Raw genomic sequence first — 15,596 nt, forward strand, 5'->3', positions numbered from 1 at the left:
TAGTCCCTCGTCTTGTTAATCTAAGACTTATTATATATTCCTTTTATATAGTAAGATTTTAGAATAATTTTCAATTGTACTAAGTTATTATAACGAAACTCACCCTCTGGGATCCTGCCGCAGACTCTGATCGCCCAGTAAAAGTTCAGTTCTTCCTATTGATATGCTACTTGTGGGACTGTTCTGTTGCTGCTGTTGCAGTTGTTGTAATTGCTGTTGCTGCTGCTGCTGCTGCAACTCGTAAGCGGCACTCAGCAATTGATGTTGCTGCTGTGATCTGTTGCTGCTGCTGGCAATTGCTGCTGTTGCACTCGCGCCGTATGAATGGACATCACTGGCTTGATGGACTATGACTTCTTCTAGTAACTGTGGAGTAAATAACTATTATTAATAATGAAATAGAGATAAACTTAAATAAGTAATATAAGTAAAAACTAACAAAACTCAATCAAAGGCAATCCCATGCAAAACCAAATAAAGTAATCGACGTCTGTTTGGATAATAAATGCAATTATTAGCCAAATTAAATAAATTCCTGAACAACCACAAAATCAATCTGTAAAACAACATTCAACAAGAACCAGAAACAAATCGAACGAATATAATCGATGAAAGTTAAACAAAATCAATCAATCACATTTCGTGCTGAATTTTCCTTAAAAATCAAAAAAGAAAAGAAAACAAATGGTAGGCTATATAGATATATATCTGCAGCACCTTTACCTCTCTTCTCGGTGGATACAGATTGTTCGATATCAGTAGATCACAATTCTTCATCAGAGATGCTGTTGTTTGTGCCGCTGCCATTGAATTATTGCTATTATTGTTGTTGCTTAAAAGTAAATGTTGCTGCTGTTGGGTTGCATTATTGTTGCTGGAGTGCAGCTGCAATTCGGCAAATGCCTGCTGCAATTGGCCACTTGAAATGGCGGTGGAGTACTCCGTTTTTGGCGTAGTGGTTCCATGTACATGCCGCTCCACCATCACCACCGATGATGATGTCGAAATTGGCGGTTGTGCCACATCCTGCTGCTGCACCATCAGCGGTGAAGTGGATGTCTGGGCATCCACAAAACTGGGATTCACAGGACCTCCAAGTTGCAGTGGTGCCGGCGCCGTGGGTCGATTGAGTGTACTTGATGTTGGTGGGTGGTTGTGGTGGTGCACTTGCTGCTGCTGCTGTTGACTTTGCTGCTGCCTTTGTTGGTGGATCGCCGCTGTGGTTGCTAATGTGGCAGCTGCTGCTGGCAAGGCGGTTGTGGCTGGTAATGTGGTCGTCGGCAACTGGGCATGCTTGTTGTTATAACTTATATACGTTATCCCACAATAGTTGGCCCCATCCACATCATCATCATCGTCCAGATCCTCGTTGTCCACCTCCTCGGCCAGATGTTGCAAACTGCTGGCCAACAGGGATTTGGCCTGTAGGGGCTTACCAGCCGCTGCCGCCGCAGCGAGTTGCTGCTGCAATTGTTGCAACTGCTGCTGTTGCGCCTGGCTGGTTTGATAAATATGTCCCGTGGCACTGTTGGTGGAACTACTAGTTGTGATGCTATTGCCAATACAATTGGCCGTCTGTTTCAGGGCCGCCGATGTGGTATTATTGGCATTTCGATCGGCAGCAGTTGCAGCTGCCACAGCGGCACTAACCAACGCCGATGCTCCATGTTCGATTTGAGCCACCACAGTGGTGGTGTGCGATGATGCTGTCGGCACGGTGGTGGTGGCCGTCGCCAAGGATGGTGCACTAATCGGTCCACCAGCGGTGGCCGTCGTCATGGTGGAACTACTGCAGGTAATCTGGTTGCTCGTGAAGGATGTCACATAGATTGGCGTCGATTCGTTCAGGAAGCTAAGATCCTGCCGCTGACTCGTTGTCGTGCCACTCTTCGTTTGTTGCAACTATCCAACAAAGAGCATGGAAAAATCAGGGAAAAGATGTTGATCAACATAGAAAGCTTACAACAGGAAATAACGGTACGAAATTGTTCTAAATCAGCTTCAGAATTGAAAAGAGTTGACAGTTTTACAATCATTAGAAAAATTCAATTTTTTAAAAGGGTACCCCATAGAAAATTTTCAAAAAAAATTTCAAATTTGAAAACCACATTTATTACCACGAAAAAACATTTAAAATATGGATTTTTAATAGTTTTTTTTAGATCTACTGCTAAAAATGTCAAAAAATAGCCCATTGACGATGCTATTTTAATGCCCCAACAGGATGTCAAACTATTGAGTAACCACACATTTTTCACTTTTCATTGTGGCAGCATAACCCGAAAATAAATAACAACTGAAAACTGTCATCATTTAACGCCGCTGACAGGCTTCGTTTCGCATATATGCAAATCAATCAAATTCCATTAAAATAAAGCTAACCAAGTAACGCCCCCCATGTCACACGCCATTCCCCTCTGAAGTCATGGTTTTATTGATGCTGTTCCCCTAATGAAATATGAATTATTAATGCGACGAACACATAATGGATGTGGCTGAACGTTATGAGTGCGTGTGCGTGTCTGTGGGTGTGTAGGTGTGTGGGTGTGTCTGCGTCTGAGCCAGGTTTGTATTTGGTATATGTGTGGTAAGCAAAAAAAAAAACTGCACCCACAACAATGCACATCCAGAACAGTCAACAATAACCCAACACATTCAATGCCTGTCAAACCGACTCCTCCGCTCAGAATCAGCCAATTAAGTCGCCTTTAGGCCATCTCATACATTTTAGCCAATCCAATTGGCCTTAACCTTCATCTGCCGGTTAAGTCGCGCCCTAATGCCAATAGCTAAGTGTCAGCATACAGAAAAAAGTGAAAATAAATCAACAAGTTGAATTATGGGTCTCTTTTGATGCAATTACCTGAGGATGAGATGTCTAAGTTGGGGGGACTAAAAACATATAAGCAAAAAAAAAGGAAAACCTACTGAGTCGGGGGATCTCCATACGTAATGCTTGTGGCACATTCCCACTTTACTCTCTATGGCAGATATATATCTGTATGTGTATTTTTTCCTTTTTTGAGGAACCATACAGAATTACCCATCCGCCGTGAGCTTATTTTTTATTCGCATTTTATCGGATTATTGACAGCCAAGTCGGTTTGTCAGTCTACCGCATCGGCTTGTGGATTCTCTCGATGGCGGAGTGAAGTGCCGTGGCTTCAGTCACAGCTCCATAGCTCCCAGTTCCCATATACTATATATACCATAGCACCATCTACCACCCCCTATCCACACTCTTCATCTACGCACTTCAGCACTTAACGGATAAATCGATGAATATCAATACACGAAGAGAAAAAATATTATCTCAATTAAATCCTGATATAAAAAGCCATTTAAATGAGCATTAAAAAGGATCACGAATCTAATGGAGTCAAACTCCATGTAATATCTTTCACATTTTTAAATTTAATAACAAAAACTGAGCTTACATTGTTTTAAAGTAAAAATATGTTTACAGGACTTTTTAACATTTTTGAAAGCATATATTTTATTGCCCACTAATTGCATATGGAAATGACTTTTTATTAAATACCCGGAAAATTATTTAATTTTTTTTTTTTGCGAGTTTAACGCTCAGTGTACTGATATGCATATTCACGTTTGTTTGTGTATGCAAAATCATTTGTTCGGTTGGCCTGGCAACAAACGATTCACTCACTGCCCCGCAGCGCCACTCTAGCGCATCCTAGACTCGAAAAAAAAAAATAGCATACCCACTCCTCCTTTGCCACTCCCGATGGAGGAGTAACCCAATCCAATCCAGTCCAAAAAACCAAACCAAACTGAACCCAACCCAGATCCCCAGATTCATACCAAACCCAAGCCGAGTACCGCACCTGACCCCCATTCCAGTGGACGTCCGAAGAGCTGAAAGCAATTGTTGGAGCGTTGAACTGTGATGACGATGATGACAAAAGCACTTGATGCGCTTAAAATTGCTGGAAGTACGAGGGATATCCATGGGTATCCAGAGGGGGGTGGCTTGAGTTTGGGTTTGGCGCTGGCACTCAATGCGGTTAATGCGTGGAATACCATCATCATCATCAGCCATACCAATGCAAAGTGACTCTCAAACTGGGCGATTTCCCTCCCGCATTTGCCAACCAAAACGAGTGACCAAATTATTGGGCACAACAAATGCACTCAATTCAATCACTTAAGAACACTTTGCCAGTGAAATGCTCTTGTTGAATTGTAAATACTTTCGTTTTTTTTTTATAAATTTTGTACAACTAGTACCTATTTTTGAATACAAAAGCAAAAGATTTCTTTCTACTAACTTGTTGGCGGTTTTTTTTTAAAAAATTTATTATTTTTCATATTGATAGCTATGTTAGTAAGTAAATGCATTGCCATAAATCAATTTGAATTATTATTTAAGTAAAGTAGTTAAAATAGTGATTTAAAATACAGATAAATACACAGAAATTAATGGGAATGTACGAAATCGAACGATTATGGAATGAGTACATGTAATCGTTGTAATTTGCATTCAAATGATTTCATTTTATTCAGCGCGATCTTCTGTGCTTTAACTTTAACGCAATAAAGCAGTAAATATGCACAGTGAATAGCTAATGTACTTATTTACTGACCGAAATATAAAAGGCTACACGTGAAAAAATCAGATCAAGCTGCACAATGTCTTAGATTATTTTTATTTATTTGAAAATAATTACTTAGATGGCTTGATAACTTGAAGATCAACGGAAACAGTTGGATGTTAACAGAAATGTTAGTTAACAGAAGTCACCGGCAAATTCTAATATTAACGACTATGTTAATATAAATTTCAGTGCTAACTGATATTTTATGTTAATTCTAGTTAAGTCAAAATTTTTGAACTCTAGGGTGTATATATAATTCCCAACTGGTTCTAGCCCAAAAGTAGCCACCTAGGCTCTGCGGACCACCCAAAAATCAGTCAACTCATTTCGGTGTGTGTGTGTTTGTGTTAGTAAAGTGCCTTCAAGTGGTATGGATGACGTGGTGATGGTACCCTATCATACTGGTGGCACCTTATGGACACCAGGAGGATGCAGTGCATCAAGAATTTTTTCGGAAATTCATTTTTGTAATTTTTGATGACGTAGATGCTGGATATTTATGATGAATACATATTTCACCAAAAATTGACTGCGGCGAACAGGAAATTAAGGTAAGTGGGCAATTTTTTTATTATTATATTTGATTTTAGCATTATATAAATATATATCTAGTTTGTATTTGGGGTTACTTTGAGGTACTAGTTAGGGGTTTTATTATGTTATTTTAATTCTATAAGCCGAAGGAAATGTTTGCAAATTCTATTCCAATTTCAAACTGACAAACACAATTTATAAAGTTGCAATTTTCTAAACATTTTTGGGTATATTTTTTCTTAGTGTGGCTAATCGCAGAGATCGCTGTTATGTAAGTTTGGAGAGCGAATCTGAATACACTCGCTCTTTGGGTCGCACATGCAAATGGGATTGCAGCAGCGTTCACTTTCAATTACCCACATATTTGATTTGCATTTACTTTTGTTTTTTCTGTTTTTTTTTTTGCTACTGTTTTTATTTTATTTTTATTTTTTGGTTTTGCTTTTCACTATGTTTTGCGTAACTTTTGATGGCAATTTTTTGTATTTTGTTTTCTGTTTTCGAAGTTTATACAACGTTTGTTGTTTTGTAGCTTTTCTTTGTTTTATGCACTCTTTTTTTTTACACTTTTTACTTTAGTTTCTCTACCTGTTTTTGTTTCCACTTTTAGTTTCAGTCGAATGTCCACTGCCTTCTGGCTCGTGTGTTGGTTTTGTTGAATTTTTAATTGAATTTTGCGAGAGCATGCTTCTTCCATTTTTTTTTTTTTTTTCATTTTTTCATTTTGCATTTTGTATTTTCTATTTGGCATTTTGGTATTTGGTATATGGGAGGGGCACCACGACCGCCCGGTCACTCAGTTATGCCAATAACTGTGGACTGGGACTCGGACTCTGCGCCGTGTGTGATAGAAAGCTGTTTTGATAAAACGTTTTCCATTTCAATTTTAGTCTGGCAAGCTCACAGCCTGCAAATAAATAGCTGGCATTCAATGTTTGCATCACTGCCACGTGCCGCTTGAACCAACTAGAAAAACAAAAAAAAAACAACATTTCCGGAGAATTTCCCAGACCGATTTGCCTTTTTATTTCAGAATCGAATATGCACATCCTGCTAACGTAAAGAGTGCATCCTCCGGAAGCCCACACGCTATTAATATAGTCAAGGAAGAATCTTAAAATGGCACAAGAATTTCTAGGAAACGTATGGTTATTAATGTCCCTTGACAGAGGCAATAAGTTGGTCCTGGAACAGGAAACACAACTTCTTGACGCATTTTTCGAACTATAAATCTGAATTGGCATTCGAATAAATGTATGCATATGCAGATGGCTCATTTTTCAAAAGTATTACGTTACGTTTCCGGTTAAAAAAGTTGTTTGTAATTTATAGAAGTTATGGATTTCACATAAAAGTTTCCTATAAGTTGGGCTTATGTTGATTTTAGCAGAATACTATGAAGAAAAGATGTCAGAAATCGGCTAAGATATCTGTCATTAAAAGTGACACATAAACCGAAACATCCAAGTCTTGATTAAGTTCTGAAAAATCAAAAACTTCCTAAGTCTCTATAAATTATCCTTAACCTTAACCCTATACGAATTTCAAAAGTTTCCCGAAAATTCCTGAGAAATCCACAAATATAAATTAAAGAAAGCCCCATTTTGGGTCACTCACCTTTTTGGACAGCTGGGTGATGTCGACGGGCGTGACCCGGTTCAAGGCCGCCAATCTCTGCAGACGTTCGCGGGCGTGCTCCTCAACAGCGATGACGAAGGCGTCCTGCACCGAGTTGCCAATATCCCAGGCTGCAAAAGAAGAAGGCAAATGAAAGGAATAATTAATTCAGGCACATTAAACATTTAGCATTTAAGCCAAATTAAAAGTGTGGGTGTGGTCAGACACGCTTAATTGCTGTGATCTGTCAAGCAGAAAGAAGCACCCAAAATCGATAGTTTAATTCCGTTTCTGTAATGAAAGACCGACAGCACACAAAATTGCCACAAAAATCATAGTCATAGAACAAGGTCGGGGGACAAGCATACTATACAATTTTAAATACAAATTATTCTATAAATTCTATTTAATTTAAAAAAATGTAAAGTTTTATCCTAACTTTTATGATACAAATTCAATCCCATATATAAGAGGGGAATAAATTACACTTCAATATTTTCCAGTCTGGTGACGAAATCCGCCTGTCGTCGTCGTTGGTTGGGGAATTTACGGCACTGACCTAAGCAATGATTTTCGCCATGATGAAAGGCATCATTCCGGCTTAGTCCTTTCGGTTTTCGGTGATTCCCCGAACGCTCATTCGCTGCATTCACGGCGCTCTAAACGAATCGTTCGATACATATTCATGAGTGCATTCACAGGCCACAAAATGTTGCCGCCGGGGAATCGTTTTTATGCCTGAGAATCAGCCAAGCAAGCAACTCCAACCTCCTTTTCCCCCCCTCAAGTCAAGTGTATGTATGTATGTGTGTGTGTGTGTGTGTTTTTCCAAGGGGGTAGGTTGGGGAGGTCTTAAAGTTTTGCTAAAAATTTGCTGGTTGCTGACAGAAACGACAACACAAACTCCTACGACTACCCCACTTTCGTTGCCAAAATCCACTTTCTCCATCAGCCAGCTCCTTGTCCTTATCCTTCTTCTTATCCTTCTTCTTCTTCTTCTTCTTCTTCTTCGTCGCCCACTCAGCGCTTGAACTTTTCTTGTCACTTTTATTGCTTTTTCGGCTGCACTCCCTTAAAAAACCCAAGCCATACCTCTACCCATCCATCCATCCAATCCACCCACCCACTAAGCAGCAACCCCCGCATGACCTCGGCTTTAATTTCATTTCGCTGCCCTTGCGTTTTCGGCTGTTGATTGCGTCGAAAAGCGGTGGGCTTTACTGGGTGGGGTACGTATGGGGCTAAAGACGCCCTCGATCCGAGGTCGCATCCCCCTAGCCACCATCATGACCACCCTATCCATCCCCTTTCTCAACCCATCCCCCTTCCTTCCTTGCTTGCCCGGGCAAAAGTGGAGCGCTCGGGCCAGATCCAATTAGGCGCCGCGTTGTCAGCCTCGATGTCGCTACATGTCGTTGAACCTACAGCCCCCTCAACCCCCTTCTACACTTGCCAAATATATATTCCCTAAAATACTTAAATATATTTTAGCATAAATAATATTAATTTTATAATATAAAAAGGATTTGTTTTAGCGACTGTAAAATAAGAACTTTAGTAGTCAATTTTGATTTGGTTTTTTATTTTCAAAGTTTTAATAAGTTTTTCATAGAGAGGACTATCCCCATGATCTTTATCATCCTGATCCCAAGCAATATCTGAATGGAATATTTTTGCCGAGTGTATGGGGTTTTACTGCATGTGGGCGAAGGGTTGGTGCGGGGGCTTTTTTTGCGAGTTGGAGCAACTATCGTGCGTTTTCCGAGCTCCAAGTTTCTGACTTTTAATCTCATTTGTGCTAGCGAGAGTATGTGTTTGTGTTGTATTTGTGTTTGTGTGACCCTGTGCGTGTCCCTGTTCGTGTGGGTGGCGGGGTGTCCATGTGTGTGCCTTGCGTTTGTGTCATTCATTTCCGCGGCACCGCCCCTTTGGGGCATTCCTCTCATAAGTCTTGACATGCCGTGTCAGTCGAGCGCCTCTTCAAGTCCGGGCAATTGCGATTCCGATTGAGTTCATGTCCGCTTGGAGAAAGTGAAGAGAAGCGGTGAAGGATAGTGAATTCTAGGGGGGGGTATATTGCCAAAGGGCGGACATCGAACACCGCCCCTTTGACACATGCAAATGCTCGTAATCGAGTACCAAGCTGTTGACGAAGCCATCACAGGTGTCCGTTATTGTCCGTCCGGTAGTATGGTTGTTCGTTGTCCCTTGTCCGCTTGTCCGCTTGTCCGCTTGTCCGCTGTCCGCCATTTGTTGATGTCCGAGCACGTTGCTCTCATGCGTTGTGTCGAGTGTTTGTGCAATATTATTAACCTTAATTAGCCATTAATAGGTCTTGCGGCCAAAGACGACAGGTGAGGCCGAACGGAATGGGTAAATCGAAGGTATACCCAATCGGATAGATAGTTTAACGGATCGGAAGTAGGTTGCATATTCGTATAAATAATTCACTCATTCACTTGGCAAATATTATTTAATATTTAAATCCTATTTGTGGACAAAACGTTCACTTTACAAGGGCTCATGTCTATTTTATTTGCAAATAAAAAGGAAATTCTCAGTTTAGTGCCATTTTGTGTTTGTGTCGTTTGGCAGAGAGCGTGATAGAAATAGGGGGAGTGCATAAACTATTCCAACAAATTGCTGTTTGTTGCTCAGTTGTTAACTTTTAGATGATGCCCCAGCAACGAGTATGAGTGTAAGTTTTTATTGTTAGGTCTATTAAGTAAATAAACCTTTATCACCACCTTAATTACCCGAAATGTGTGTGTTAGTTGTGTGTCATGCTGGGTGATCTTTAAAGTGAAATTGCAGTTGTAAATCTTGCAATAAGATATATATTTTGTTATTTGCTTATCAGGCAGGTGCCTTGAACCAGTATTATTTTGATATTTTTAAACTCTACAAAGTAAATAATAAACGTTTTCTTTGCTTATACAGGGCATCAACCTGTCGAGTGGGCAGAGCTTCAATTTGTATATTTGTTTTTTTTTCAGAGTTTCTTGTTACGTTGCTCGTGTGGCACTTCACACATTTCAAGAGGCGGCGAGTAGCGGAGGTGATGGAGGAAAACTTCTCCGTTTAATGGGTCGTCTGCCCTGCACTGAAAATCTTCAATCCCACACTGGCGGAATGAAAAGTTGTGGGTGGTTGGGTATAGGTATAGGGTGTAAGTTGGTGATTCGAAAAAGAGATGGGGGCTTTAATTGCCCGCAAGCAAATCGATAAACAATAAACCAAAGTGCACTCAAATTGCAGAAACCACGTGAGAAGTGCCTGCAACATACAGCAACCGATTGCAACCAGAGGCAGCAGCAGCAACAACAACAACAACTACGTTAGTAAAACCAAGTACAATATTGTGGGTGAAAAGTGGCCGCCAACTTCCTGGGCTTCCAAACTGCAGGTGGAATTGCCGGAATTGTTGCTGGAATCGATGGATTTCAATTGCCAGCGAGAGAGCTCGAAACCGCAAATCGGGTTCTATGAAAACTTTCCACCGAATTTCATATGTATTTCCAATGCTAAACAAAGTTTATGTCTATTTTACAGGGGATTTTTTAGCTAACCTCCATATATCTAAAACTAATTTTGAATCAATAACATCAAATTATTGTTTTTTCTATGTTAAAAGTGGAAATTTAGCATTCTAATTTTATTGTAAAAACAAAACAAAAATTCATATTTTTATAGAATCTATTTTATGATTTTATGATTGATTAAATATAACTTAGAACTTGAGATGAGTTAAACTAATAAAGTTCAAATTCAATATTAAATGATATGACTTATTCAAAAAATAATCAGAGTTATCTTACTTGAAGTCCCAGTCTCGCATTTCGCAGACAAGTTTATTGAATCCTCAATGAAGGCCAGGTAAAAACGCCAAATGTTTGCCATTTGTTGTGATTTTGAATTCAGCCTTTGTAGCTTGCTTTTGGCCCTGGCCTTTAACCAGACACAGTGAACAGCAAAATAATAAACAGGGAAAATAACAAAAAAAAAGAGCAATAACAATGCCCCCTTCGCTCGAACGAATTTATTATGTGATTTTTGCAATTAAAATTTAATTGCCCCAAAATGGGTAGAGAAAAAAGGGTATCCAACAGTTCTGATGGCCGAACGGAAAATTCACACTTTCGTGGAAGACACACTAATTGGCCATTAAATGATTAACATTAAAATGCAAATATGTTGATTTTAAATATTTCAATGAGGGAACTTGCCAACTTAATTGCAACGAATTCGTATGAAGCCTACGTATATATAATATATATATATATATATATAGTAGTATATGAAATATATAATTATTATGATTTTATTTTGGCCTTCTTCGTAGACTGTATTGCGGCTTTAATCGCTTCTTTTTTGATGTGAGCAAAACCCGTTTGGTTTTGAGCTGAAGATTTCGTTTTATATCACATTATCTCCGAGAGAAATACACAAAGTTACAAAGATACAAAGATACAGCGATACTGAGATACAGCAATACAGGTGCGCACAGCTATCGATGTGTGTGAATTGTTATTATTTGTCTCGAGTCTTTTATCTACGAATCATGTGCACATCGGGTTATGTAACCGCACAATCCAGTATCGTATTACCCGTCATCGGCATTGGGAGATTTCTACTTGGCGACTTCAACTTATACTTGGGAATCTGGGAAAACTGAGGGAATCCATGACCATGACTACTACCTGAGCTTTGCCAACTCAATCAAGGCGTTTTTTTAGCTAAACAGAAGTAAGTAATTAAAAGTCATTGCTAGTTCTATATAATTAGTTATTAAATTCGAAATCGAAATATAAATATGTCAAAGGGGAAAGCTGGTTTACCACTCAATTCACTTCAGTTAAGAAAAGGCATGCATATCAATTTGTGTCAAAGCTGATTTGATATAGCCAATCGGGGGTTAAATGACTATGAGCCACCTTACTTAACTACCTTTTTTCTTTTTACCCCATTCCCCTGCGAACAGTGAAAAAGCCCCGCCAGACATATTTAACCATTACTCATACGCCGCATGGGCCGCAATTGCTTTATCGCTTATCACACACTTTTATTTTATTTTTTGTGTTTTTTTTTTTGTTTTCGTTCCATATTTCTTTCCCCGTCATTGAGATTTCTGGGTAAACATGAAAATTGTTTAATTGCGATCGCCTTGTGTGAGACTGCGGGGCGGAGAGGGGCTGATTACGGCTGATGGACGGTCGCAATGTTTACCTTTTTTTTACCATGGAACTCTCAAGCTGATTATAAATTGAATTGAAAGAGAAAGGAAAATGTAGAAATAATAGTCTACTAGGTTTTCAAATGAATTATCAAATTGAGTGGGAAAATAATTAATATTTTAATGTGATTTTTGGTACAAAATATTATAAGTTATTAGAAATCAACTGAAATGACTCTTTAGTTTGGTATTTAATCGTTAAATCTTAAAAAAATATCCTTGCCTAAAGATATTTTTGTATGCTTTGATATAGGTTTTACCTTTTACAAAACTGTAATCAGCTTAAAACTGTAAGTGAATTTGAGAAACCGGAATTGAAAATCATTTTTGCTAACTGAATTCAATTAAAGCCACACTTGACATGCGATGAGCTGACGACAATCATCTTCTCAGGGTCATATTCTTGTTATTGTTGTTCGTTTTTGTTAAACTTTTTTTTTTTTTTTTGTAGTGTCACAGGTGCGCATTGTCTCACGTTTGTTTGCTTATTTTAGCGCTTGATTGCCCCACACACGGCGTTTTCTTTGTGACGACTTCAAATTGCAATTAGCTTCTGTATTTCCTCCAACTACCCACCGATCTGCCACGCCCCTTTCTCTAGAAATCACTTACAAAATCACTTAATTCTTTGTTGCTTGGATGTTGCGTGCATGGTTTCCGCTTCGTCTGACAACAAGTACGATCTCTTTGAGATTAAAAAAAACAAATCAAAAAGAGTGGAGAAGATTAGGGAAGTTGAAACACCTCACGAGTACACGAGTTAGTCTTACAAAGAGAATACATTTTATATGAATTTTGATAATAATTTATTATTTTGGAATATAATCGTATATTCTGGGTTTATGGGTTAAGTCGTATCAAAAATGGCTTTGAAAGTTGTTGTTTCAAGCATCAGAGAACATTCTCGTACATAATTTATATCGTATGAATTGGCATTAAGATCTATCTGCGCACAACCAATTAGAAGAGGCTAGCGGTAAATTGTTGAAGAATCTGAAGAATCGACAACGGCACCCAAGAAATCAAGCATTCCGATGCAAAAGAAGAAAGAACGGCACAAACCGATTCCTCACTTCTTACTCTTTTTTCATATTAGATAATGCCCTTCGAGATGGTTGGGGGGGGGGAGAAAAAGCTGGAAATGCAACGGTGAAAGGCAAAATGCAAGAATGTGTTCAGGTGAACAAAAACCTAAAGAAGTACAAAAAAACGAAAAAGAACACAGAACAGCAAACAAAAACAGAAACAGAAACAGAAAGAGGAAAAAGAAAACAAAACAAGACAACAAATGCAGCTGCAAAAGCAACCGATAAAGAACAAAAGTGGCAAACTTGGAGGAATGTGATGAATAAGTGGGCGTGGCACTTGGTTGTAATGCCAAAAAAGATAATTATTAAGAAATTTTTGGAGTTCTCATGAATGGAATGGCTTAAAATCAAGGGTAAGAGACCGAACATTTGGTAATACCAAAAGGTTGATTAGAAATCTAAAAAAAATCCTATATTTTGAAATATTTCAAGTATATAAATCAATATTAACTTTATATTCTTCACATATATTTCACTTCCCAATGACAACTACTACTATTTGAAACTAAGCTTCCTCCTTACCTTTACCCGACCTATTTGACCTTTTGTTATTTCTATTTGTTAATCAAAACAAATACCCTTTGATGAATGAAATCAAATGGTATTTGCTTTGAAATTACTTTGTGTACTTTGTTTTTGAGAATGCCAGCATTAATTATTCCAATTAAACTCGTTAGGGGGAAAGCGAATACAGGTTCAATTCAAATACAACAACGGATTACGAATGAAAACCTGGGCATGTCATTGCACACCGATATGTGAGCCGAATAATTGAATAATCGGAATTCACTGCATTAGATGGACCACTGAGCCTCCGCTTTCTGTGGCCACTGAGGTCGACCTACAACATGCTAACCATCTCATCATGCCAGTATCCATGGCAATGGCCATATCCATGTGCAACCCAATTCGCGTCCCCATTTCGGTTATATCCTTGGCGATAATACAGTTGGAAATAAAAAATGGAATTTCTGATGAAAAAAATAGGTAAGCTGTAATAAGAACTTTAGCTTATTTTATGAATATTTTAACAGCTTTTTGTTTTAAATTTCAAAAGTTCTTATTTAAAAGATTGGTTTTAAGTTTCAGTTTTAAGAAATCAAAATCTTATATATGATTTATTCTTCTCAGTGCACTAGCATCTCAATGCAATTCCATGGCCAAGTTGGAAAACAATTTCGACTCTCCCCTTGCTATTGCCATCTCTGTTGCGTTCACAGGCTCTCCCTCTCGCTCGTTCGCCTGAGGCAATGACTTTTACACATCGCAGCACATGGCCATCTCTCGTACCTTTACCGCCCCTTCACCGACCCCGTCATCCCTCCCTCCCATCTGCCACCCAGCGCATCTGAGCGCGCTCAATTGTATCGCTTCAACTTCAGCTTCAGTCGACGTTGTCCGCGTGTAAAACTTAAAGACTTACTCACACAATTGAGTCAGCAAGTACACTGGAAACTACGACTTCTAACTTCTATTAAGTTGAGAGATTTACTAAGAAAGGAATTGAGGTTATCCTAATATTAAGTAGAAAATGTCCAAGAAATGAAAGATCATCAAACAGATTTCTAAATTATTACTCAAGGAATCATATGTTATATGTTATTGAAAAGGTAAATACACAATTTATATTACTCAGTCTCAATTAATATTATCAAGAGGACGTTAAAACGTGCATTTCCGAACTTGACATACTTATTATTAAACCTCTGACTCATTTTAAGCAAAGTTATAAAATATATTTACTAACAGTCTAAAAATGATTAAAAACAATGCAAAGTGTAAATTCAATTCTAAGTTTTTCCAAATGATATTCAAAGAAGTTTAACATTTTTTGTTTGTGTACTTTTGGAGCCAAGAAACTTGCGTTACCGGATTTCGGATGCTGTTAGCCCCCTCTGTTTTTCTCTCTCTCTCTCTCTCTATCACCATCTCAGTTTCAATCGCAAGCTATCCCGCTTGCACCTGCAGGCAATCCCATAGACGAACATTGAAAACTTTGGCTTTAGTTTTTAGTTTTAGATGTTTTTTTAGCTTCGCACCTCTCTTCCTCTGCCGGCAAAACTCCTATTGATTTCGCTTCGACCAACAAATTCATAGCTTTGGAATGTATTTGGTGTTTCCAGTGTTTTATTTTTTGTGTTACCCCCCCCTTTCACCCCTTTCCTTGTCATTTTATTTTGTATTTTGTTTGTGTGTTAGCCGCCGATGCTGCAAACTGGAAATTCTTCAGGGTCCGTTGGAGTTGACCCAAAAATAAAAGCGGTTTCGAGGAGACTGGAGAGTGCAACTGATTGCCGCGTTATCAGTGGTAGTGGTGGAATGGAGGGGAGACTACTACAATATATTCTGGGTTGCGTATACGCCCCTTGGAATGTGGCACAGTGCAATCAAAACTGTAATTCAATTGGCTGCGGATTCAGTGTGCAATGTGTGTGGTGCTCGAAATGGGTCAGCATCTGATTGATTTAGTATCCGCCACAATAATATTGCTTTTGTGCTTTAATTTCA

General features: G+C 38.7%; 1 protein-coding gene across 5 annotated transcripts in view; it reads right to left on the reverse strand.

The window, feature by feature from the left end:
• Positions 1-15,596, reverse strand: part of LOC108103420 (MAGUK p55 subfamily member 5-A) — a 60,386-nt gene that overhangs the window by 28,977 nt on the left and 15,813 nt on the right. For 3 of the 5 annotated variants that reach the window (XM_017208877.2, XM_017208878.2, XM_017208881.2), the window contains exons 5-7: positions 6,768-6,898; positions 724-1,902; positions 104-366 (exon numbers count right to left, since the gene is read on the reverse strand). In XM_017208877.2, coding sequence (XP_017064366.1) covers positions 104-366; positions 724-1,902; positions 6,768-6,898 — 1,573 coding nt within the window. The remainder of the gene's footprint in view (positions 1-103; positions 367-723; positions 1,903-6,767; positions 6,899-15,596) is intronic. The other 2 variants (XM_017208879.2, XM_017208884.2) reach the window with 1 other exon arrangement.

This window comes from Drosophila eugracilis, unplaced genomic scaffold (assembly GCF_018153835.1).
Source record: "Drosophila eugracilis isolate 14026-0451.02 unplaced genomic scaffold, ASM1815383v1 contig_2163, whole genome shotgun sequence".
NCBI lineage: Eukaryota > Metazoa > Arthropoda > Insecta > Diptera > Drosophilidae > Drosophila > Drosophila eugracilis.